The sequence below is a fragment of the Myotis lucifugus genome, unplaced genomic scaffold (assembly GCF_000147115.1).
Source record: "Myotis lucifugus unplaced genomic scaffold, Myoluc2.0 scaffold_353, whole genome shotgun sequence".
Lineage (NCBI taxonomy): Eukaryota > Metazoa > Chordata > Mammalia > Chiroptera > Vespertilionidae > Myotis > Myotis lucifugus.
Window position 1 is genome coordinate 1,023,197 of NW_005871401.1, and position 26,529 is coordinate 1,049,725.

General features: G+C 41.4%; 1 protein-coding gene across 2 annotated transcripts in view; it reads right to left on the minus strand.

The window, feature by feature from the left end:
• The window catches only part of OSTC (oligosaccharyltransferase complex non-catalytic subunit), an 11,737-nt gene extending 2,092 nt beyond the window's left edge, over window positions 1-9,645 (minus strand). Inside the window, exons 1-3 of one of the 2 annotated variants that reach the window (XM_006101376.3) lie at window positions 9,421-9,645; window positions 5,629-5,722; window positions 3,200-3,397 (exon numbers count right to left, since the gene is read on the minus strand). In XM_006101376.3, coding sequence (XP_006101438.1) covers window positions 3,200-3,397; window positions 5,629-5,722; window positions 9,421-9,559 — 431 coding nt within the window. In that variant the 5' untranslated portion in view covers window positions 9,560-9,645. The remainder of the gene's footprint in view (window positions 1-3,199; window positions 3,398-5,628; window positions 5,723-9,420) is intronic. The other variant, XM_006101378.3, reaches the window with a different exon arrangement.
• Between the last annotated feature and the right edge of the window lie 16,884 nt (window positions 9,646-26,529).

The following is a 26,529-nucleotide window of genomic DNA, read 5'->3' on the forward strand; positions in this document are numbered from 1 at the left end:
TCTCTCATCACAACATACAATCATCCTAGCTATGATCTATTCAAATACATCTTCATATTAAAGGCATCTGGATATACTGATTTCAAGCTGATGTCTATCTAGCTATTATCACAGCATCTTAATGGTTATTGCTCTAGTCCTGAGCTCTCCACATCCCTCATCAGTCTCCCAAACTACAATGATCTTTAAGTATATATCTGATCAACCTCTGTTTAAAATCTTCACTGGCTCTCTTAAAATAAATCCAAGATCATTAACATGATCTATAGGGACTGCTTTAATAATCTGATCCCCGCCACTCTCTCCACTCCATGTTCTACTCTGTCGCTCTAGCCACAAATTCCTTAAAAGGACCAATCACTGGAGGCAGCTATTCCAGTCTATCTCTCCTGCGGCGCGGGAGGGGGGGGGTGGTTGGGGGGGGCAATTATGTGGTTTGCTCAAAATCGCACAGCAAGAAAAGAACAGAGCATTACATAGATGCTCCACTTCTGGCCCATCTCCTCCAATAGTCCTAAAACAGAAATCTCACTTTCTTCGTTTAGAAACAGAAATTGCCTATTTATTTTTTAAATGGTGACCATAATTCAATTTGCAAATAGAACTTTTTTTTAGGATTCTGTTTATCTTTACAATAAAAATACTAATTATTAATATTATGCTTGAGAGCACATAAAACACCCTCTCATTTAATCTTAACAGCAACTCTGAGTCACATAACTTCATTTAACAAGTTTGGAATCTGAGAGTCCACAGAACTGACCCAAAGTCTCAGAGTGAAGCAAACCCCAAACTGGCCTCCAAATTCCTCACTCCCCCTACCACATACCATCCTCAGCAGCTGTACATTTTGTTTTGTTAGATTTCCTTCCCTCCTTTGCTAACAATCAACCCTGGATCCTAAATTTCACTCACTGAACCAACCCAGCTTATGCAGATGTCAGAGTCTCTACAACCTTAACATTTTTTTAATCCTCACCTGAGGACATGTTTGTATGTTTTGTTTTGTTTTTTTATTATTGATTTTATAGAGGGAAAGAGGGAGGGGGGGGGGGAGACGGAGACGGAGAGGGGGGGGGAGAGAGAGAGAGAGAGACTTATAGGATTAAATTTCACTTATATGTAAGAATCATATATATGCATCATCCTAGTCCTTAAATGATATTAATTTAAGTAATACATTCTTATTTACATTCTTATTTTTCAAGTCCCCCTCCTCCTCCCCGCTCCCCACCCCCCATTCATTGACTTTAGAAAAATTTCTTTTCTGAACTGATCCCATAATCTTAAGATTTTCTCAGGGGCCCAGCTTTTCTTATCAGGCTTAATAAACACTAGTTCAAATTACTAAAATGGCAATTTTTACCAATCTGAGCAAAGCAGGCCTTTTGTCTTCAATCATAAAATAGTATCTATTTAGTCTATTTTATACAGCTTTACAATACTTCTAAAAGCATTTTAGTAAGCCAGCGGTTCTCAACCTGTGGGTCGCGACCCCTCTGGGGGTCGAACGACCCTTTCACAGGGTTCGCCTAAATACATCCTGCATATCAGATACTTACAGTACAATTCATAACAGTAGCAAAATTACAGATATGAAGTAGCAACAAAAATAATTTTATGGTTAGGGGTCACCACAACATGAGGAACTGTATTAAAGGGTCGCGGCATTAGGAAGGTTGAGAACCACTGTAGTAAGCAGTCAACAGCTCTATTATTCTAAAAGTCAAATGCCTGAGCTAAAAGAAAAACACACTCATCCTAAGGAGAGGACCTAAAACCATAAGGAAGAATGGGAAGCATAGGTAAGATGAGAACAAGTCTGGTTCTATGGGCAACAGCCCGCTTTTGTTCTGCTGTCTCCAAAGGTTCCTTCTGTTTTAGTTAATTTGTAATAGTCGCCTTATCCTCTATGGGAGCCTCCTTTTTTCTTGTTTTGCTATGGAAAACTCTAGCCTCTTCCATCTACTCTTCCAGTACACTTTTTTCCAACAGGGGCAGAAAAAAGAGGATCAAAAAGAAGAGGCTTAAGTACCTAATTCTTCATACAATTTAGCCAATGGCCAAAATTATTTCTCTTGGATAGAAACAGGAGCCACTGGCAGAGGAGTCTGAGCGAGTTTTATGGCCACACCGATATTCAGCTGTCAAAGAACACTGCTCTCTTTTCCCGTCCTAAAAGGCTAAGCTGGGAACACCAATGCAGGATAAGAACCTCTTTCTCAGGGGAAGTCTGTCCATTCTCCCCCAGATGTGTTACAGATAATGTACAGGTTAAGCCAGAGAATAAGTAAACTTGTGAAACTCAAACACATTCCTATACCCCCTTTTATTATCTCTTGTAATAAAATAAGGGGAGCCCTAGCCGGGTGACTAAGTTTGTTGGATCATCATCCCATGCACCAAGAGGTTGCAAGTTCAATTCCTAGTCAGGGCACATACCTAGGTTGTGGATTGGGGTGCATATGGGAGGCAACTGATCGATGTTTCTTTCACATTGATGTGTCTCTCCTCTCCCTTCCTCTCTAAAAAAATCAATAAACTATTTTTTAGGAAAAATAAATAAATAAGGGGATATCAGTTCTAAGAAATAAGTATAGTTGAAACTTGAAAAGTTCCATAGGTGAAATGAAATATAGGGAAATATGATTATACTTGTCCACATCTCAAATTAGTGATCTCAATGGAATTATCAAAGTTGCCATAAAACAAATTTATCTTTATTCTAAGTTTTCTGAATCAAAATGAGATATATATGAATAAAATCCTTTCCCCATCTTTTTGGAGAGGCAACTCCCCTTTCCTGGCCAAGGCTGAATGAGTTTTCTTCATACTAATATCAAAGAGCAGCAGCAATTAATGTCTTGAAAATATTCCCTACTATCACCATACTACTAAAATCCCATATGTTACAGACTAACCCAAAAGCACTTTAGAGAAACATGGTCAATGATGCTACTGCAAAATAACTAACTTTTCTCATGCATGAAGATAGCAATCAGGAAGTCCTATTCATCTCAATTTTGCTACTAACTATAGCTATAACCTTGAGAAAGTCACATTTTTTTATTCTCAGAATTTTCATCTGTTTAAAACGAGTTAAATTAAATCTGTAATTTTATGTGATCTAGGTAATTATTGTACCCATTTGCAACATAAGTTGTTAAGTTGCTGTTACACAAAGTACTCAATAACTTACGGCAGTTTCATTCTCATGAATACTCTGGCCATGAAAAAACTCAATAGGACACAGACGAATCCAATGAAGAGAAGGAGAAATCTGTTGAGTTTCGGAATATTTGGAGCATTGGATCGGTCTAGGATTATGAAACCTAAACCTCCCATTGTAAACAGGAAGCTGGATGCGAGTCCTTCCATAATATATTGTCCATTTACTCTGGAAAAGAAAGACCACAGCAAAATAAAATTTGAAAATTCCCCAAAAGACAAATTTTTTTTCCCCTTAAATTGAAATTCTCGTTTCTGCTAAAACATTTTTGTGCTAATTTTTTATTCTTACCCTTTCAACTATTTTGCTACATTTCTAGATATTCATTTCTATCAAGTACTATTCTAGATTCTGGGGCTATAACAATGAATAAAACAGACAAAATGCCGTCTTCATGGAGCATATGTCCAAAGAGTTTTAGGACCTCAACCAACACAACTGTCTATGAAAATCGGTACTCACATTTTAATTATTAGCCTAAAAAGCCAATTATTATATGTATATGAATCCTTTACCCAGAACTTTAGCTTTTAAAAGTTATACTATTTAAATTTCTTTTGATTTCAAATTAATTTTGAACTGGTTAGAAATGTATCTTAAAAAGTTTTATAATAATTAATACACCTTTAGTTTCAAAGGGAAAAATTTAAAAGCAGGTGTTCTTAACTAAGGCTCCATGAACCCCACATGTATTCCCAGTGACCTATAAATCCCTATAATTATATGCAAATTTTTGTATATTATCTGTATCTGCTTTTTGGGGGTTCATGGACCCCCAAAAGCAAATTTCTCTGTTTAAAGGGGTGCTTTATACATGGAATATGCAAGGAAGGTACATATTTTTTGTTAACTAATTGCTTTAATTCAGCGGTTCTCAACCTGTGGGTCGCGACCCCTTTGGGGGTCGAATGACCCTTTCACAGGGGTCGCCTAAGACCATCGGAAAACATATATATAATTACATATTGTTTTTGTGATTAATCACTATACTTTAATTATGTTCAATTTGTAACAATGAAATTGGGGGTCACCACAACATGAGGAACTGTATTAAAGGGTCGCGGCATTAAGGAAGGTTGAGAACCACTGCTTTAATTGAAAACGCAATACATGCACCATGGTCAAAATTCAAATAGCACAAATGATGACACTGTGAAATGTTTTCCTACCAAGATCGCCTGTCATCTGGATCCCCTCCCCAGAGAACCACAATCATCTTTCCAAGAATATCCTATGCAGAGAATACCATTTGTAAGGTATAAATACAAATATATAGCTATGTTTAAATAGACAATTAACAAATGGATTATAGAAAGCAATACAATAAGCATTGCTCAAGTGAACCAAACCACACTAGAACGGTGTTTCATTGCTTAAATGGAACTCCCAGATCTCAAAAATTGTGTTTCTTATTTAGTAACATATATTTCTTAAGTGGCCAGATAGTACAGTACAGGCCATATGGTTTATGCCACACTTACCACTGTAGTATGAAAGGAGCCACAGATGGTATACAAACAAATGGGCACACCTAGTTCCAATAAAGCTTTACTTACAAACTGGTTTGCTGATTCCCAGAACAATCTACAAATGTATTTTAAACTGATACCCTCCTTGAAATAAGTGATCATATCGTTGTGAAATACGTTATTTCCTAATAAATGAATAGGTAATATACTTCTCTTACTCCTGCTCACTTCCTGCCATTCCTAAATTTAGCATTTTAGAGCAGCTAATGTCTAAAAACAAATGGATTCCATGGGTTTCACTATTGTTTTTAAACTAGAGGCCTGGTGCACAAAAACTTGTGCACTGGCGGGGGTGGAGGGTGGGGGGGGTGTCCCTCAGCCCCACTTGTGCCCTCTCACAGTCTGGGATCCCTCGGGAGATAACCACCTGCTGGCTTAGGTGCGCTCCCTGGGTGGCAGATGGCAGGCCCGATCCCTAGGTGCCTGCCCGGGAGGCAAATGGCAGGCCGATCCCTAGGTGCCTGCCCCACCTCCCTGGGTCGCGCACAGGGCAGGGCCAATCCAGGGGTTGGGGCCCCGCCCCAGGTCGCACACGGGATGCCCGGGTGGGCCAGCGGATGGCTGCTGCCCCGCCCAGCCGCCCGGGGTCCGGTCGCACACAGGACCTCCCCGCCCCCGCCCAGGATCGCAGATAGCAGGCCCGAATGGCGGCCTGGCAGGGTAGGCGGGATAGCGCTCTCCCACCCTGCCTGCAGTATGCAAATTAGCCACCATCTTTGTTGGCGGTTAATTTGCATATCGTACTGATTAGCCAATGGGAGGCATAGCGAAGGTGGTCAATCATATTTGTCTATTATTAGATAGGATAAGCAGGCATGGCCCAGCAGCCCGCTTTCCCACCACCAAATCATTCAGAAAGGTAGCTCTTACCTGTATGCCAAGAAGGCTACTGGTCTTTGATGCCCGTGTTCATCAGTCATAGAGCCAACACTTGGAGGTTCAACAATAACATCATAAATTATTCCTATATGAAAGGCAATAGTATAGATTAGAGAATTCCTCATTTTAAAAATAGGATTCTCAACTGTCTCTAAAGGTTAATTTATATAGGACTGTACATAGGACTGTCTTGATATATACTATTATAATCAAATGAGGCCCAGCTAATCTCCCAAACTTCAGATAAAACCATTCAGAAATTCAACACAATACTTCAGAATGACTTGTAAAACAATATTATCTTTAGGAGTTATTTCATAAAAGAAACTCATTCAGTAACTGTTTCTAATACTCAAGTATGACTCCACAATAAAAGAGAGTTAACATTAAAGATTATATTTTAGTTCAAGAATATGTTCAACATAAACTTGGATTTGTTTCTATAAATTGAGAGCTACTTGAGAAATTTTCTTGCATAAATATAAAACAAGGAAACATTTTTAATCACACCATTAGCATTAAAGACTCATGACCATTAATTTCAATATCTATCAACATTTTAAGTTTTCTGAATCTCCCACTGTCAACATGTTTTTCTCCATTATTCTCCAGCATCCTCACACCCAGCTTTTCTTAAGCATAGATTGTGTCTCCCTTCCCACTAACAAAACAATCATAGTGGAATTCCTAATCCCTCCTCCCCCAACTACAAACTGGTGCCCTCATCTATCCTCACCTCTTTCCCTCTAGCTCAGATCAAGGAAGAATCCCTTCTCCAATTAGCAGAAGTCCATCCCTCTTGCCTTCTCAGAGACTTGGTTCCTTTGGATATTTCTTCTCTCTCCTGTATTTTCAACCTGTCTTTCCCTACATCAACCTTCCCTTGACTCCAGACCATCCTAGCTAACATCCCATTTATGTATTTCCTTTTTGAAAGGGAGACAGGCTTTCTTCTGAAAAAAAAAGGGGGGGGGGCAATTTTGCCATCTCCCCTTCCTCACCCTTCATTTTTTTAAAATATACTTTTATTGATTTCAGAGAGAGGGAGAGGGAGATAGAAACATCAATGATGAGAGAGAACCACTGGTCGGCTGTCTCCTGCACTCCCCCACTGGGGATCAAACCCACAGCCCAGTCATGTGCCTTTGATCCTTCAGTCCGCAGGCAGCCGCTCTATCCACTGAGCCAAACCAGCTAGGGCTACCCTTCATTCTTCACTCCAATCCGGCTTCTGTCACCACTGCTATCACTCTTGCTAAGGTTGCTATGACCTCCATGTTACTTAATTCAACGGCCACTTTTCAATTCTCGTCTTAGGAGGTTTCCCAGGAACATTTGATCCCATTTTCTAAATCCATTTTCTTGGAAGGAAAAATGGCTTCTCATGACTATTGTAACCCTCTTGCCCATGATTTCTTGCTACCTCTCTAGCTAAGCCTCATCTTCTATAAAACCACTAAGTGATGGAAGTTCCTTAGGGCTTGAACCACTGTCCACTTTTTCTACGTTGTCTCCGGAATTGAACTCATCCCTTGCCAAGGCTTTCAATTCCATGTGCGAATGACGCTCAATGTGCCAACACATGTCAAATAATGTTAGCACCGTTGGAATTAGATGTACGTTCCCCAAGAATGGGGACTTGGGAGGAGTTCAGAAAACATTTCTTATTGCCAACTTCAACACAGACCTCTTTTCTCAGTGCTACTCACACCTGTAAATGCACACATCCAACTAATTATAGTTGGTTATGCCCAACTAGTGTATATCCCAAAGTGAGCTCCGGTTCATCATTCTCCACCAAAAAAAGACTTCATTTGTTCGATCTCAAAAAATGTTACTTTCATCTACTCAAGATACTCAAACCAGACACCACTAAGATTCCTTCACACTTCATTCTCCCCCTACACCCAATTACTCTATGAAGACCTACTGAATCTACTTCCAAAATATCTTTCATTATATTTTCCTCCATCTCCACTGCCCACCAACTAGTCTGGTCTAGGTCAACTACAAGACCCACCTAATTGGTCCCTCGGCCCCATATCTGTCCATATTCTTCCCTCTGCTTAGCATACACACCCTTTCCTCCAATTCATCAGATTTTGGCTAACAAGCCATTTTCCTCAGGAACCACACTCCAAAGTAAATATTCCCAACTCCCACTATTTTTCCATAATCTCTTGTTCTTTTCCTTCAATGCATCTGTGGCATTTTTGCAATGAAAGAAATAATGTAAAAAAAAGTGCATGTGATATTTAACGTATCTCAACCATGGCATTATAAGCTTCAGGAGGGCAGGGTCCTTGTTTGTTTTACATTCACTGTTGTCCCCAGTAGCTCATGCCTGAAATTTAATAGGGACTCGATACATCATTTGCTGAATATTCCAATGCAATAAATATGGTTTATTTATAAAGGTACACTCGGTTGTTTGAAGAGACTCCTGTCCAGTGGCAACACCGACTCCTTGTATGAGACACCTCACTGACCTTTCCCCCAGGGGTGGGGGCAGAAAATCTCCCCATTGCAGCAACCAACATGGCAAGGTAGCCAGAATGAAAACTGTGAGGCGTCTGGCACAGGCTCTGGCTCCAAGGGAGGTAAGGGTTACAGGTAAAAGAGTAGCAAATAAAAGCCCAGGAAGGCTCTATCACTTATTTAAAAAAAAAAAAAAAAAAAGCCACATGCATGTAAGTTTCATTTCAATACACAGCACCTATTAAAGTGCTGAGAAATGTTATGCTAGGATAAGTAAACTGTCAGTACTCTGGGGGAGGGCAGGCTGTAATTCAAAGATACATTCAGCTAAGCCCTCATAGTTGCAGATTCTTCCCTCTTTCCTACAACTATTCTTACAAAATATCTATGAAAATGAAGATGTCTCAGACCATTTGCTTCAAAAGAGAATCACTTTTATCGTCCCTAACCTGTAGGACTTGAGTTTTATCATTTCCAAATTAAGTACCCCACTTCCCAAAATCTAACCGCGGCGCAGTCCAGCAAATCCTGGACCGGTGGCTTGAAAGGGTGGGTGGTGGCCCCGGAAAGACTGCAGCGGGACTGCCAACTCACCCCTACGCAAAGCAACGCCCCTTTTGCAACTTTCTATATTTGAAAAGAACATGATATAACAATTCACAAGTTTTTAATAGTAATACCATCTTCCTTCTTCTTTATATTCCCAACTTCTGCTCTATTAAGGACAAATCTATCTCCAATCTCAAATATTTCCAAACCCGTGGCTTTAGAAAATTGCATTCACATTCATTCTTGAACTGGACCAAAAAAGCCACACGGAACCCTTAGGTCTGAGCTGACAACAGACTTAAGAATTCTCACGTCTCTTCCAGGGTTCCAGGGACCGAAGACAAAGAAAGACTAGAAGCCCCACTCTCTCTTGACCTCAACAACGGGAGGACAATGGGCCAGACTAGACTTTCCCAGTCTAGACTCGGTCAGACAACCTAGGCCATCAGTAAAGAGCAACAACCTGGCCTTGAAAAACATCTTCGATCTGGACGGATCCCCAGGCTGAGAGGCTGGGAGGAGGAGAAAAGCAATGGGCGTGAGAACACCAGTGCAGCCAGGAGAAAGGGCAGGGCCTGAGGGCAAAGAAACCTTTGGGCTGTGAATACCTGGAACCCCAGAACTTCCCTCCACCCTCCGAAAAGATCCAGAGCGAAGCGAAGCTGGCGCCGAGCTGCGGGTCGGCGGAATGGGCGCCTCCGGGGCGGGGAGGTGCGCCGCGCCTCGGCGCCGCCAGCCCCGGCCAGCCCGAGTTACCTCCGGTGATGAGGAAGTAAGACACCACCACCAGAGCGTACACCGTCATGGCCGAGGGCATGTGCACCCAGGGCGGCTTCTTCAGCTTCAGGTTGGGGCACTCCAGCACCAAGAACGGGACTCGGTACAAACTCTCCATGCTGGCGGTGGCGAGAGCCGCTCTGCTCTCCAGCCCCCACACGCCACCCGGAAACGGGCCGGTCCTTCCCCTCCCCGGCGCGTGCGCGGAGGAGGAAACGGCAGGTCCGCAACGCTCGCAGGCAGTGTATATATGCACAGAAGAAAAAAAGAAACTACAAAAAAAACAGAAATCAAGGTATTTAAACCTATGTGGAGTTGACTATTTTTAAACAAAAGTGTGAGTCATATTCTCAATTATGTCCAATGAATTAACATGTAACTTAGGTCCCTTCAAGGACCTGCACGGCTTCTGACGTGGCCCAGCCAGAGAAGCGGAGGAACCCAATCCATCTGGCCCGCCCACTTGCTGACGTCACTGAGGATTCGGGAGCTGATTGGACCAGGGCGTTCCAGGTTCCCAGAGCTGGAGGATGAATGGGAACGCTTGGAAAGCTCTGCCATTTTTATGAGCTTTTTTTTTTTTTTTTAAAGAGCGTGAGAAAGCCCTAGGTGGCTGTATTAGTGGTATAGTAATAATAATAATTGTTATTAATAATTGCTAAAATAATATTGTTTCAAAATTTTTAAAGTATCCAATCCAAATCTATCACAAATGTTAAGAGGACATCTCCACAGGGACGCCCAGGACTGATACCTTGACGCGACCAAAATACTCTTTTAAGTAACACTTGTCGTCCCCCCTACTTTGCCATCCCTATTTCGTAAATGCTAAAATCTTTCAGACAGAAAACCTTGAGATCAGCCTAGTTGCTCGCCACACCCAAAATATCAGCAGGTATTTTTGTCTTTACTACCAAAATTATCCTTAATTCATCCACTTCATTCCATTGCTCCCACCGCTAGTGGCAGCCACAGCATCTTGCCTGGGCTACATTTGCAATCCAAGTGATGAAAATATATGATGAAGATTTAGTAGTCTTTGAGGATGGACTAGATGGCCTAAAAAGTTTTTTGTTTTGTTTCCTTTTTCTTTTTTATACACTCTCATAAGATTCTGTACATGTCAATTTCTTTTTGGAGTAAGAGTTAAAAGTGACTGATTATATAAATCCAGAACAAGCTGATAATTTTATCAAGCCAATGTTTTCATGTTTTTTGTTTGTTGGTTTGTTACTGAGCCCCTGGTTTTTCACAGGATGACATGAATTGGTTCTGCACGTTTAATTAATGGCTCAATTATTGATAAATTGTTTAAATACTATAATAATAAAAATATTTATAAAACTTTGCAATACAGCCTGGCCGGCGTGGCTCCGTGATTGAACATCGACCTAAGAACCAGGAGGTCAAGGTTTGATTCCAGGTCAGGGCACATGCCCAGGTTGCAGGCTCGATCCCCAGTAGGGGGCATACAGGAGGCAGCCCTATTGATGATTCTTTCTCATCATTGATGTTTCTATCTCTATATATTTTTTTAAAAAAAAATCAGTGATTAATAAATGATGCTATTTCTCTTGGAACCAGGATTCCCAAGTCCAGGAATCAAATGTAGAAAATGGGGGTGGTGCTTCTCATTGTTACTTCTATTGATCTACTAGTGAAATTTTTTCCCTACAATTTTGGATTCTACTGGTCTAGAATTCTGAGCCTCAAGGAAAGACTATTTCACTGAGAGGCACATCACTTATTCCATTAAACTGAGAGATGAGACTATCCCCTCAACACTTCACTGTTCCCATGCCAGTGAATCAAAAAGCAAGTAAGGGTTACCGTATTGACTAGGGGAATTGATGCTAAGGATCAAGGGAAAATTAGATTGCCACTACAAAATGGCAGTAAAGAGGAATACATCTAGAACAGTGGTTCTCAACCTTCCTAATGCCGCGACCCTTTAATACAGTTCCTCATGTTGTGGTGACCCCCAACCATAAAATTATTTTTGTTGCTACTTCATAACTACAATTTTGCTACTGTTACGATCATAATGTAAATATCTGATATGCAGGATGTATTTTCATTGTTCACGACCCACAGGTTGAGAACCGCTGATCTAGAATATAGAAGGTTTCCTTGAGGTGTCTCTTAGTACTCCCACATTCTGTGATAAAAGTCCATAGACAACTACAATGGCCCAAAAGGGGCAGGACTGTAAATGGCTCAAACCTTTCAGGACTTCAGGCTTAGGTCACTCCAGCAGGGAAGGAACCACAACCAGCTGAGATTTTTGCTGAGGGCCAAGGGAATAGCAAATGTGTAGCGGAAGAATGTACTTATAATAACAACAATGATCATGTGAACAAAGTTCTGGGTATCAAAGGAATGCGACTTATCTAGAATAGGAATGATTATTACCCAAAAGTGGATAATAGGACTTTGTTTTCTCTTTGGGGAGGGCATGTTACAGTTATATGAGGAATAGTTGCATTGTTTTAAGTGGAAGTAAGCTGTTGCTATTGACCTTATTTTAAAATTATGTTAAATATGGTTGAAAAGTTATGTATGAATACCAAGTTGACAAGGGATAGATTGTAGTGGATTTGTATTTGTATTGTGTCAACTTAGCAGAACTATATTTCCCAAAATTCCTTCATATGCAGTTCTGAATGAGTATGTGCCCCAAGAAACATTATTTTTAAGAGACATTTTTTAAACTAGTGAAATAAATTTCCACCTGATCACCAGTTATTTCTGAAATATTGAAAATAGGAGGTTATGCCGAAACCGGTTTGGCTCAGTGGATAGAGCGTCGGCCTGCGGACTGAAGGGTCCCAGGTTCGATTCCGGTCAAGGGCATTACCTGGGTTGCGGGCACATCCCCAGTGGGAGATGTGCAGGAGGCGGCTGATCGATGTTTCTCTCTCATCGATGTTTCTAACTCTCTATCTCTCTCCCTTCCTCTCTGTAAAAAATCAATAAAATGTATTTAAAAAAAAGAAAATAGGAGGTTAATTAAATGAATTGAATCAATATAGTAAATACTATGCAACCATTAAAAATGATAGGGTCAACCTTTATTTTCTGGAAAAGACAAATGTCCACAATAGCTTTAAAATTATAAAAATCAGACAATAAAATTATATGTAGGCTATTGGTCCATTTGCATTGTATGCATTTCCTAGGCATTGTGCATTGAAAAAGTCTAAAGAGACATAAAGGTGATTAATATCTATATGATGAGATAGCAAATTATTTTTCCCTTCTTTGAAATGCATGTATCTCCTAATTTTTCTTTACCAAGCATATTACTTTTGTAATTAAAATAAAATTTAAAAACAGTACTTTTTTGGAACATAGCAGATATATTCTTTCTGGTATCACATCAGTATATCTGTCTCTCCAGGTACTGTTTGTTCACTGCTGAATTCTGTAAGGGATGAGTATTAATGCTTTCCAAATTTGTTTCCACCCCTATGCACCAACAGACAGCCAACTATGGTATCGTAAACTCAGTGTATTGAATGTTTCTCATCACTGAATTCCCTGCACCTCTCATAGTGCTGGCATATAGTCATATTCATTAAGTATTTGTTGAAAAAAATCAATGAACAAACCCTTGAATCTTCCATCTCTTTGACCCTTCAATGTGTCATCTTAACAACTGCACTTCCTTAGTGTCTCTTTAGTTTGTTCCCTCCGCTCCATCTCCAGCACCACCTACCTATTAGTCCAGACCAGCCCTGAGTGCTTTGGCTCAGTGGATAGAGCGTCGGCCTGCGGACTCAAGGGTCCCAGGTTCGATTCTGGTCAAAGGTATGTACTCTAGGAGAGTCTATTAGTCCAGACCCACAGCATCTCCTGCCCTGTTCTCTCCACATTGCAACTGGGGTGCTAAAAAACTGAACAAATCTCATTCTGTCAATCAAGAACCCATCCTTACTGCAAAGAAGTAAGTTGCTGGATAAGAAGTAAAATGTATTGTTTTTTATTCATTACTATCTTCTTTCTCCTGCCTCACAGCTCCTTTCTATAGTTTAATACCTGTTTTGTGGAAATTGTGGTGTAATACCTGTTTTGTGGAAATTGTGGTGTACTTGAAACTATAGAAGGCACCTGCCTAATCTCGTACACTTCTCTCCGTTCCTCAAAAGGGATGGAAACCAGTGAGGGCAGGCAGTACTGCTGGTGATGATAACGTTCACCATTCATTTCTCCCTTCGTTCTCCAGGCATTTATGGAGGATGGAGCAGAGACAGGTTCTGTTCTAAGTGCTGGAGGATGTGGTATGGGAAGGGGGCAAGATAAGCGGGACCTGATTCCTGCCCTCAGAAACTGTCATTCTAATCAGGGGACACACACACACACACACACACACACACACACACACACACACACACAGTCAGCTGTCTGGGAGGTTCATGCTTATTGGAAGTTTGGACCAATTGCCTGTAGAGTTCTGAGACAGGGCTGATTCATTGTCACAGGCAGAAAAAGGAAGGTTTACAGAAGAGTTCACCTTTGAGCTGAGCATTAGAGGAGGAGCTGGGTTGCTTAAGGGCTGGGGAAAGGTTTTACAGGCATGAGGACGAGGACCAGCCTGAGCAAAGGCAGAGATGTGGGGAATTCCAAGGGAAGACAGGGGTTGTGTATGACAGGAGAGGAAAGAAAGAAAGGCTGGAGATAGGACTCAAAAGGAAGGATAGGGCATGATGGTGTCATGATACAGTTGTATTTCATATAAATTGTTAGGTTTATAACACTGAGAGTTTTTTAATGGAAGTAATCAGTTATGTGATGGATGGTATATTTAATCCACTGGTGGATATGAGGCTTGGTCACTCCTGAAAGAGAGGGCTATGATGAAAGTGTACTGTGTAATAATGGCTCCGGGCAACTCTGCAGCTGGGTCCCAGAGCAGGACCAAAGAAGGCTGCTCCTGGAGCCAGAGGAGGAGACTGGGAACTGCCAGGGTCAAGCAGTGCTTCTGTGACAGCAGGAGCCAGCCTGGAGCAGGGCTGCTCCTCCCCGGGAAGTCTGATCACACGTGCTCACCCTGCTCACCTCCCCCCACCCACACAAGGCCTCTTAGAAGGAGGTGCAAGGAGTGGGAGACTTCAGTCCTGCCATCTGCCTGCTGAGAACTATTGTTCTAGAAGGACCCTCCAGGAGGGACCTTGGTGAGACTGGGAAAGGGACTCGAGTTAGAGACCCAAGAGTCAGCAGTCTCTGGGTGATGCTGGGAGTCACGTCAGCGGGTAAACGTGCCGAAACACCAGACGGGGCAGGCAAAGGTTTTGTTTGGAGGGGCCATGGGTCTCCTTGTGGAGCTGATTAAAACTATGAGCTTGCTTCCCAGAAAAATGTTCACCAAATGTAGCTGTAATTATAGGAGGTTCACAGACTAACATTAAAAGAGTGAGAGGGAAGCCCGCGTCGGTGTGGCTGAGTTGGCTGCAGCATCATCCAATGCACCAAAAGGTCTAGGGCAGGGGTCCTCAAACTACGGCCTGCGGGCCACATGCAAATACAAATATTGTATTTGTTCCCGTTTTGTTTTTTACTTCAAAATAAGATATGTGCAGTGTGCATAGAAATTTGTTCATAGTTTTTTTTTTAAACTATAGTCCGGCCCCCTGTTTAAAAAGTTTAGGGTTCAATTCCAGGTCAGGGCACATACCCAGGTTGCGGGTTCCCTGGTTGGGACACATAAGGGAGCAACCGATCCATGCTTCTCTCTCTCTCTCTCTCTCTCTCTCTCTCTCTCTCCCTTTCTAAAGATCAATAAACATATGAAAAATAAAACAGTGAGACCGAAGAGAGCTGAAGATGATGCCCAGAGAATCGCCTACATGATTATGAGGATACTCCAAAGTGGCTACAGCAAGATCAAAGGCGCAGAAGAGCCGTGGAAGAACAGCAGCGGAGAAGGCTCAGAAGGGGTGGTTTCCAGCAAATCAGGTGGAGTGAAACTGAACAGAAGCCACTGGGCACAGCCCAAGAACATGGTATTGTGGTCAACGCTCATAATATTTGGCAAATTACTTCATTAATTTCAGTAGCATGGTGTCAGGAGAAGCCAGATTACAGAGGGGATGAAGTGGATGGGAATTTTTAAAATAATACTAGTCTCCCTCCCAACTGGGTGTGAAAGGAATCTTTGGAGATATATATATATATTCATGTATTTTCTTTTATATATGTTAAATTAATTTCAGAGAGGAAGGGAGAGGGAGAGAGAGATAGAAACATCAATGACGAGAGAGTGTCATTGATCGGCTGCCTCCTACACACCCCCTACTGGGGATCGAGCCCGCAACCCAGGCATGTGTCCTAACTGGAATCGAACCGTGACCTCCTAGTTCATTAGGTTGACACTCAACCACTGAGCCACGCCGGGGAATTCCAAGGGAAGACAGTGGTTGTATTTTCTTTATTTTTATTTTATTTTTTTCTTTTAACAGACTCATGTATTTTCCATTAACATTTTTAAAGGAAAATAACTATAATCTGCATATTTTTTTTACCCTTTCTGAAAAGCTGATGCAAAACCACCCACATGTAATTCCTTTCTGTGGCCACAGTGGGGTAGGAGTTCTCTTTCATAGGAATCAGTCCTGTACAATTTTAACTTCGCCAAAATGTATTTTTGATACCTTGAGATTTATAAACTATATTCACAAGCATAATTTAAAAGAAGCTAGTCTCAATGCTGTGATGTAATAAGTGCAATGAAACATTACACAAATGGAAAAGCCTGCTTTCCCTGCAGTCAAGCCTATCTTTAAAATGCAAATGGTTTACTCTTAATGAAAGAAAAATCTGTGAAAGCAACATTTTCAGCTGAATAAAATATCGATTAATAAAATGGTTTATTTTACATCTACCTGCCTTACAAATTATATAGACTTATAAAAGCAAAAAAAAAAAAAGAAAGAAAAAAGGAAGGAAGGAAGGAAGGAAGGAAGGAAGGAAGGAAGGAAGGAAGAAAGAAAGAAAGAAAGAAAGAAAGAAAGAAAGAAAGAAAGAAAGAAAGAAAGATAGAAAGAAAAGGAAGAAAGAAAGAAAGAAAAAGAAGTATTTGTCTGGCATGTTTTGGTTATTAAAACTTGAAAAAGGGGGCAATGGGAGGATAAGGACACATATGTAATACCTTAATAAAGAAAGAAACTTAAAAAAGGAATAATTTCTAGTGAAGCTTTTTTGTGAGTGCAATAAATGTTATTAGCACTTTTGATAATGTAACAAAAGTTTTATACTTTATTCAAAAGAATAAACTGGTAATATAATTTAAGAGAATAATTTAAGAATACTGTGGTCTAGTTAAATTCCCCTCTAGTGAAGCTTTTTAAAGCAAACTTATTAGATTTCATTTTTCAATACAGAAATTTATAGAGTCAATAATAAAAGTGACCTATAACACCATCATACAGATGATTCCTGTTCTTTTAAAAAAAATCAGATGACATGTTCAGTTATAACACTCAGAGTAGAAGTGATAAAAATATGCAAATCAAATGCCACTTCCCCTTATCGTCATTTCCCTTTCCCGTTCCTTCTCCCTTGAAAGTAGCCACTATTAATAGATTCTTGTGATGAAGAATATTTTCCATGGAATGTTTTCCCCCAAGATTGGGAACGGCATTTAAAACAACAGACTTTAATCTTTTTAAAGGAATTTGAACCAGAACCCAGATTGCAATCGGGCTGCACATGTGAAATGTGGCAATGGCCTCAGAACCAAAGCCTCGTGTGAATGGCCAGCCATCCCACCAGCAGCCCCCACTGACACCTATCAGAGGGAATAAGAAATCAAAGAGCCTTCTCACCTCCAGAAATGATCTTTCCAGAGGTAAGGTATTTGGGGTGCGTTTGAACGGCAGCTGGTCCTGCTGGCTGCCAGAAGCTCAGCGAAAAGACCACTGTCTCCCGGGCTGTCAATCGTGCCCTTTCATACACACTTATGTCGACTTCACAAAACAAAACAAAACAATTCTAGCTTGGAAATGACAAGAGACCCCTTAAGACATCGAATTCTCCATATTTGCACACATTGAAGTGAAAAGTATGTTTTTTATACATACTGAATAAAATAGCTAACTTTTAAAGAATGTTGTAAAATATTTCCATATGTACATTATATCAAAGTACTTTTCCCCAAAGTTCGGTTGAAAGGAAATACCCAGAGCATTAGGCCCATCAGAATAGATGTCTCCAGTTGTGGTTTTCAGATGCCCTAATGTGCTTCTGCCCAGAACTAATCAAATACAGCTTGGCACTTCCAGCGGGTGTGTGTGTGTGTGTGTGTGTGTGTGTGTGTGTGTGTGTGTGTGTGTTTCTTTACAAAGAGAAAAAATCATTTTGGGTAAAACATGATATGGGAGGATAAGATATCAGTTGATGTTTTGGTTTATTTCCAACATTATCACTTGTCTTTAATCATCCAAAATGAGAAGATTCCATTGTGACCATTTGTTTCTCCATAAGTATACAATAGGGCAGGTCTTGTACTGGAAGCAGGATAGGGTCATCCATTCTGTGGTGCAGATAACACAGGATATTTCTGAACTCCTAGAACCTCTGATGTTATATTATCTTCATTTTATAGGTGAGGTGACTAAGAGTTACAGAGGGTAAGAAACGTGCTCAAAGCCACCTAATTGGTTAATGCTCACCAAAGATTTAAACCCATAGTTATCTAACACCAAATCACATATGCTTTCTCCCATATCTTTTTTTATTGAATTTATTGGGGTTACATTAGTTAATGAAATTATATAAGTTTCAAGTGTACAATTCTAGAATACATCGTCTTTATATCGTGTACCATATCTTGTGAAAGGGCAGTCCAGGATCCATTTCAGCTAGGAGATCTTGTTAAAATGCAAGTTTTCTTGCCCAACTTTCAAGAAATTCTAATTGAGAAAGTCTTAGATGGGGCTCAGGAATCTGCATTGTAACCATCTCCTCAGCAGATTCTTAAGTGGCTCTAAAGCATGAGAACAATTGTCTGTATCGTAATGCTCAGATTTTTAAAACAGACAGGGAAATTCCATATGCTAAACCTCATTTGAGCCCCTGATGATTATTTGTAAAGAGGTGGTAATCCAAGTGTGCTCTACACCATGGAGCATGCCCTTGGCATTACCATTACGCTTTGTATTTATATTTGATAGAGCGATCCTTGACTCCCAGAAGACTGAATCATCAGCTTCATGTGCTTGAAATTCCTTTAGCAGAAGTTGGTCTTTCAACCCATCTTCAATAATTAGAAAGCTAAAATGTACACATTCCACAGGAAACACACTGATTCAGGTTCACACAATGGTTGATGGCACATGTGTTCTGAGATAAGGTTTTGAGGGGAGATGGAAAGAGACCCAGAACTAGCGTTTATAAAGTACCTACCAGGTGCCAGACACACTCAATCTTTGTAACAATCCTGGAAAATAGATATTTTCATAACCATTTTGGGGGTTCACAAAACAGAGACTTAGGGAATTTAAGTAGCTTTTCAAGGTCACCTAATGGGTAAATAGTGGAGCTTATGCTTTGTCCTCCATACCAAGCCACATGCTTGTGTTTGTGGAAAGAGAGGGCAAGGAAGAAAGACTGGGGAGATGGGAGAGTGGGTAAACGCCAGGAATTCTCTCCAGGGTTAGTGCCAGCATAGTGCCTGGTATACACCCAGCACACCGTTAGTGTTTGTTGAATTAGTTGCGTGAATTCTTCATACCGGTTAATGATCTTTCTAAATGCTAAGGTACTTAATACTCCTTGGTGTCTCCCAATTGCCCACAGTAATGGTTCTTTAACTTGTTCAGAAAGCAAAACATTTAGAAATCATGGTGCTCTTTTCAGAACACAATAGATTTATATATCATGTCACAATTTAATGTATTGTTCATTAGATTTTTTGCAAACAATGTTCAGCACCAAAGATTTAAGAAAAAAAAAGTAAATCAACACATCCACCCATCATCTAGAATTTTTTCTAAAAATTGGGACTTGGATTACCTCGCAGAAGTTCAAAGTCTTATGGTTTGCTATTTCTTTTTTCCAAAATGTTGAATTTCTCCAGATAATGTTCAGAAGAAAAATATAATCTCCCTTGGTTTTAGAGAATGCATTCCTGGAAAATTCAGTATTTATTAAAACCACACAAAAATACTTTTTGTTTATAGTTAAATGGAGTTTACCAAGGCTTAGATAATAAAAAACAGGTTTCCCACTTACATAAACATCTGATTGGATATTGGAAAGTAATGTAGGACTTGGACGATGTAACACATTACAGAATGTGTTGCATCATGCCCCAACAAATTTCCAAAATGCTACATAGGTGCCATCCATTGGCTTGGACCACCAATTTAAACTAATCTACCAAAAGGCATACATGGCTGAATGAAACAGCTAGATGGTGAGCTCCTGAAAGGACCTGGTGGTATTGTATTCACCTTCAGAGCCCCATCCTGAAGCACAGCAGATGCTTAGTTCATTACCAGGACAAATAAAATGAATCATTGAACCCAGTAATCTCATCTTCTAGAGCAGGTAAGTGACTTAACCAAGATAACAGAAGTAGTTAGTGGCAGAACCAGAACTATATATATACTTGAGGCCCAGTTCAGTGCACGAAATTTGAGCACTGCGGGGGAAGGGGGGATCCCCTCAGCCTGGCCTGCACCCTCTCACAGTCCGGGACCCCTCAGGGGATGTAGCAGTGTGCCAAGTGGCAGGTGGCCAGGGAGAAGCCCAAATCAGGGCTGCGCACCGCTCTTGCTCATCCCAGCCCACTGCACCTGCTGCACCCGCTCCTGCCACCACCACTGCGCTTGCCAGCCATGAGCCTGGCTTCTGGCTGAGCGGCACTCCCCCTGTGGGAGCGCACTGACCACCAAGGGGCAGGCCCTGGTGGTGAGTGTGCATCATAGTGACCAGTCGTTCCGGTTGTTCCACTGTAACAGTCGCTTAAGCTTTTATTATGTAGGCTAGAGGCCTGGTGCACGAATTCGTGCACCAGTGGTGTCCCTCGGCCTGGCCTGCGGGATGGGGTCAAAACTGGCTCTCTGATATCCCCCAAGGGGTCCCGGATTGCGAGAGGGCACAGGCCAGGCCGAGGGACCCCAATGATGCACGATCGGGCCAGGGAGGGATACGGGAGGTTGGCCAGCCAGGGAGGGACTGCAGGAGGGCTCTAGGATGTGTCTGGCCCATCTCACTCAGTCTCGATTGGCTGGACCCCAGCAGCATGGTCAGAGCATCTGCCCCCTGGTGGTCAGTGCACATCACAGCGACTGGTTGACCCGTTGACTGTCTGCCCCCTGGTGGTCAGTGCACGTCATAGTGAGCGGTTCAGCGACCTTAGCATATCATTAGCATATTATGCTTTGATTGGTTGAACGGCCGACCGGTCGATTGGACACTTAGCATATTAGGCTTTTACTATATAGGTCAGTGATGGCGAACCTATAACACGCGTGTCACCTCTGAACTCATTTTTTTGGTTGATTTTTCTTTGTTAAATGGCATTTAAATATATAAAATAAATATCAAAAATATAAATCTTTGTTTTACTATGGTTGCAAATATCAAAAAATTTCTTTATGTGACACGGCACCAGAGTTAAGTTAGGGTTTTTCAAAATGCTGGCACACCGAGCTCAAAAGGTTCGCCATCACTGATACAGGTGGCAGCCATGCAGAAGTAGCACTTTGTGCTGGACTCTTAGCTCTGCTTCCTACCTAAGGTGCCTCTTGTGCAGGTAGGTGGACAGTTCAACTCACATGTCCAAGCTCATCTCACAGCCTCTGCATACACCCTCGGCTTTAGGTGAGCATCTTAGGGGCTCAATTCTCCCTGAAAGATATGCCAGAGAGAAGTACTTGGGCCTAGGAAGAGGGCTTGGGGGGCCTTGGGCAGGTGTTTCTGTGCCCTTGTGTACCAACACCCCATGTGAGGGCATAGAAGGGGAATATATGTTCAGGGTCAGCCTGTCCCTCAGTTTCCTGGACTCTTTGCATATGGGGTGGGATATTGTCTGGGCGGGGGACCCAGAGCAGGGCAGAGGTATCTCTTGCTCAGATCTAAGGCCCATAGTGGTCCAAACAAAGAATCGTAAGAACCTTATAACCTGGCACCCTGTTTACTCCCTGACCTCATCTCCCCCTCCCATCCAGCCACATGGCACCCTCCTGCCTTCAGACTAGTCTCTACTCCAAATGCTCTTTCCCTGTTGCATTCATGGTCTCTCATGGCCTTTAAATATGTTTAAATGTCCCCTTTTCAGGGCTGCTTTCCCTCACACCACTATTTAAATTGCAACACCCTGCTCTCTCCTGCATTCTATTCCCTTTCCCTGCTTTATTTCACTCTATAGCATATATCAACCATACCATATTATTCCACATATTCACTTATTCATTCATTCATTTTCTTATTCATCATCTGTCTCCCCGCATTGGAATGTAATCTTCAATAAGGCAGGGATTTTTGTCTATTTTGTTTATCCCAGTGCCTGGAACAGTTCTTTATAAATAGTAAATAAATTATAAATAATGCTGATGACTGATTGTAAATAAAGAAATAGTGTCTTTTGGGCTTTGTGTCTCTCCCTGTTTTACACAGAAGGGAGATGTTAGACACTGGAGTAGGGTATCTTGGCCCACATTTGAATGACCTAAATTCAGATGTAATGTAGAATGAGGTGGGAGGGAATGATGACAATTTTCATTTAACACCCTCACCTCTTTCATCTTGCCCAAATTGTCAAAGAATGGATTACTCTAGAGAGAGAGCTCCTTCTGAGTGAAGCAAAGAGAACACAGATGAAAAGGCAGTAATGCCTCATTTTGTCCGGAGGACAAATGGGTGGCAAGACTCCATGCCTCCCTCTTTTGCTTTTTCTTTCTTAGAAATAGAATTGTGGGAATTGCCAATCAGAAAAATACTTTTAATATAAAACTTCCAACTGTCAAAAGAGCTGATTCCTGTCTTCTTCTTTCTTCTTTTCTTAATGGTTGCTATGTAGTTTCTATTTGATGTATTTTAAAAGTGATAGAGCAGTTTCTTTTTAAAAATTATTCATACCTTTATTGTGCTGGAAATTACATCTTTTGCAACAATTTAAATTTATAAGGAAAAGTTTTAGGTGATAATCTAAAAATGTGCAAGGGTCTACACAACTTTTCAAATTCTTTAAAGGATATGTAATACAAAAATATTCAAAGACCATTATACTGTACCACTGTTTTAGTGGTACAGTGCTATGTAACAAGCCACCTCAGAATTTAGTGGGACAAAACAACCATTTTATTTTTTCCTCACCATCCTTTGGGTTTACTAGACTCAACAAGGCAGTTTTCTGCTGGTCTTGCTTGAGGTTTCTCACGCAGTTGCAGCTGGGTGGCAGCTGGAGCTTGAAGCAGGGTCATCCAGAACAGGGAAGGTCCACAAACTACAATCTGCAGGCCAAATCTGAGCCCACATCAGTTTTTGTAAGTAAAGCCTTATTTGTATAGAGCCCTGACCATTTATTTAGGTATTGTCTGTGGCTGCTTCCACGCTACATCCCTAGAGTAATTGCAACAGACCATCTATATATATAACACCCTAAGCGACTGGTCCACCATTCGACAGGTCGACTGTTTGACTAGTTGCTATGATGCGCACTGACCACCAGGGGGTAGATGCTCAACGCAGGAGCTGCCCCCTGGTGGTCAGTGTGCTCCCACAGTGGGAACACCGCTCAGCAAGTTTACTGAGTGGGGGCGGCAGCAGGCACAGTGGGGCCGGGATGAGTGGAGCAGCTCGGGTTCCTCCCACGGCCGCCTGCCGCTTGGAACACTACTACATCCCTGGGGCATGTCCGACTGCCAGTTCCGAGGGCTCCCGGATTGTGAGAGGGCGCAGGCCAGGCTGAGGGGCCCCACCAGTGCACGAATCTGTGCACCGGGTCTCTAGTATAGCTTATAAAGTCTTTGTACAATTTACACTGATGCAGTACACACCTGCATTTTCTTCAGGACTACTTGTTCTTTAGGCATGTCAAGCTGCAAGCTTATTTCTAACAAGAGAGGTGGAGGAGAGGGGGGAGGGCATAGCCCTCAGGCTATTTGCACAGGCAAAGGAATACAGAAGCTGAATGAATATCTGGGGAATTCAGTCAATAGTTTTGATCTTTTCCTCCTTAATAGTAGGTTGATGCCTAAAGTATCTAAGGGGTTGCATAATTAAAATATTCCCTAATGCAGAGTTCTGTGTCTTTGTTCCTAACTAAAGTAAGTTTAGGAAAGCTTTTCCTTCACTGGTCTTCCGTAGGAAGGAGAAGGTGGCACAGATCTTTTGGAGCCTCGTAGGTGACTAAAAGCTATTTGCTAATAGGAATGTTCCTTCTTAGTAACAATCTGTTCACATATATCAGACTTATTGGGCTCTAAATATTAAGAGTGCATGAGTTACTTGTTTAAAAATATAAGCTATTTCTTGATTTAAAACATTTGCACTTGGTTCTTATGTCTGGAATGTTCTCCCTACTTTGCACCCAGCTAACATTTACTTGTTCTTGCGCTGAGCTTAACCATCACTTTCTCAGAAAAGCCTACCGGCCCTTCCCAGGAGATTCCATTCTTACACTGTTTAACAGCACTGAGTACTTTCCCTTTATGATTCTTATCCCAATGCGTGCAATTAACAGTGTATTTGTATCCCCATTTAACATGATCTCCCCTATGTACCGGGAGAGCAGGGGAAGAGTCTGCTCTGTTGACAATTGTATTAATATATACCCAGAAGCACAGTTTCTGGAACACAGTAGTTTCTAATACATATTTGTTGAGTTAATGAATGAAAGCTAAAGCAAATTAGAATGTAAATGTATGGCAAAAACATTTATGGAATCATTCAAATTATCCAGAAACATTTAAGATTTACTCAGAATTATTGAGTAGCTGATATATTAGAAGTCAGAAAGCACCTTTTGATCTAGAAATGTTGTGAATATTATCCTCTAGAAAGAAAACTCTTGAAGATAGTCTGTTGATTTCCTGTGTAAATACTTCCAATTTCAAGGTACCAACCTGGCATCACTGAACATAGAGCTAGAGATGCACAATTGGCTCTGACAGCCAGGATGAGCTGGCTCCACACACCACTGGGTTTATTGGTAATAGCTGATAATTATAGAGCTTTAACCCAGCAGTAAGTAAACTGATTCAGAAAAAAATAATCATATTCAGTCCTGCTTCACAATCTTACTACAAAGACTGGTAGAGGTATATGTAGCTTTATTGCAACTCACTTTGTTGCTTTCTATAAGTATTGCTTTTTCTTTCTTTCTTTCTTTTTTTAATTGAAGACTACACCAGCAAAAGGATTAGGACTTGCTGAAATCTCAGATGATGGTTAGCAATTTCTAGTAATAAAGTATTTTTAAGGTATTACTTTTTAAGACGTAACGCTATTGTACACTAACAGAGTATAGGAGAGTGTGAACCTAAGTTTATATACACTGGGAAATCAAAAAGTTCATGTGACTCACTTTACTGTGCTATGTGCTTTGTTGTGGTGGTTGGGAACCAAACCCCCAATGCCTCCAGGGTATGCCTGTATGTGATTTCAGTTGGTATGATAAAATAGTTTGTAGTAAGAGCTGGATACAGCCCTATCAAAATTCTGGGAGCCCAAGCTCCAAATCATTAGGGTAAAAAGTGTACGCACGGCTGAAAATAAATTTAATTTCTTTACTTAAATATATGGATGTTTTCGGCTTTTAAGGGTGAAAGACTAACTGCCCGCCTGCATCCTTCTAATGAAATCATAAGCAATTCAATGGAAGGAGAAACCACTGACTACATTCACATATCTTCTTAGGAACCTGTCAAAAATACTTTGTCACACACAGAACTGGGCTCAATAAAAACTTGTTTTTTATAAAATCAAAACCTAGTGCAGTGAAGAATCCATTTTGGCCACTTGGACAGAGTTGGCACTATGTTCACACTAGTCTGTGGTCTTCTGTATCTACGCACAACACGAACTCTGCCCTCCTGAGTGAGGTGAAGAGGAATTAGCAAAGGGAGGAATGGAGAAGTGCGGTCTGTGGTCAATAACTAAGTGGCTAAACTAACACAGGTGAAGAAATGGTCACTAACAAGGCATATTTCACATCCTTAGTGTTATGGACATGAATCATGGCAGTGTTTGTTATAAATGTTTGTTTCTCCAAAATTCATATATTGGAACCTTAACCCCAAATGTATTAGGAAGTGGTGGCCTTTGGGAAGTAAGTCATGAGGTTGGAACCCTCATCATGGTTTTAGTGCCCTTGTAAGAGCAGAGACAAGAGAGCTTGCTTTTCAGCCTGGCTAGTTTGCTCAGTGGTTAGAGGGTCAGCCCATGGACTGAAGGGTCTGGGGTTTGATTCCTGGTCAAGGGCATGTATGTGGGTTGCAGGTTTGATCCCCAGCTCTGGCTGGGGGCGCTTGTGGGAGGCAACCAATCGATGTGTCTCTCCCTTCCACTCTCTAAAAAAAATCAATGGAAAAAATAACCTCAGGTGAGGATTCACACACACACACACAAAAAGAGAGAGAACTTGCTTCATTCTCTGCTGCTCTCCATCATGTGAGGATACAAGAAAGCAGCTCTCTGCAAACTAAGAAGGGGGCCCTTACCAAGAACTGAATCCACCAGCAAGCACCCTGCTCTTGGACTTCCTGGTCTTCAGAACAGAGAAATAAACCCGTTAAAGCCACCCAGTCTACAGTAATGTTAACAGCAGACTAAGGCACTTAGGAAACATATTTTTTTTTTTAAATATATATTTTATTGATTTTTCACAGAGAGGAAGGGAGAGGGATAGAGAGTCAGAAACATCGATGAGAGAGAAACATCGATCAGCTGCCTCCCGCACATCTCCCACTGGGGATGTGCCTGCAACCCAGGTACATGCCTTGACCGGAATCGAACCCGGGACCTTTCAGTCCGCAGGCCGACGCTCTATCCACTGAGCCAAACCGGTCTCGCACAGAGAACATATTTTTAACCCCAATAATTTAACTTGACTATTGAAGTACTGTACTTTATTATGAGCTT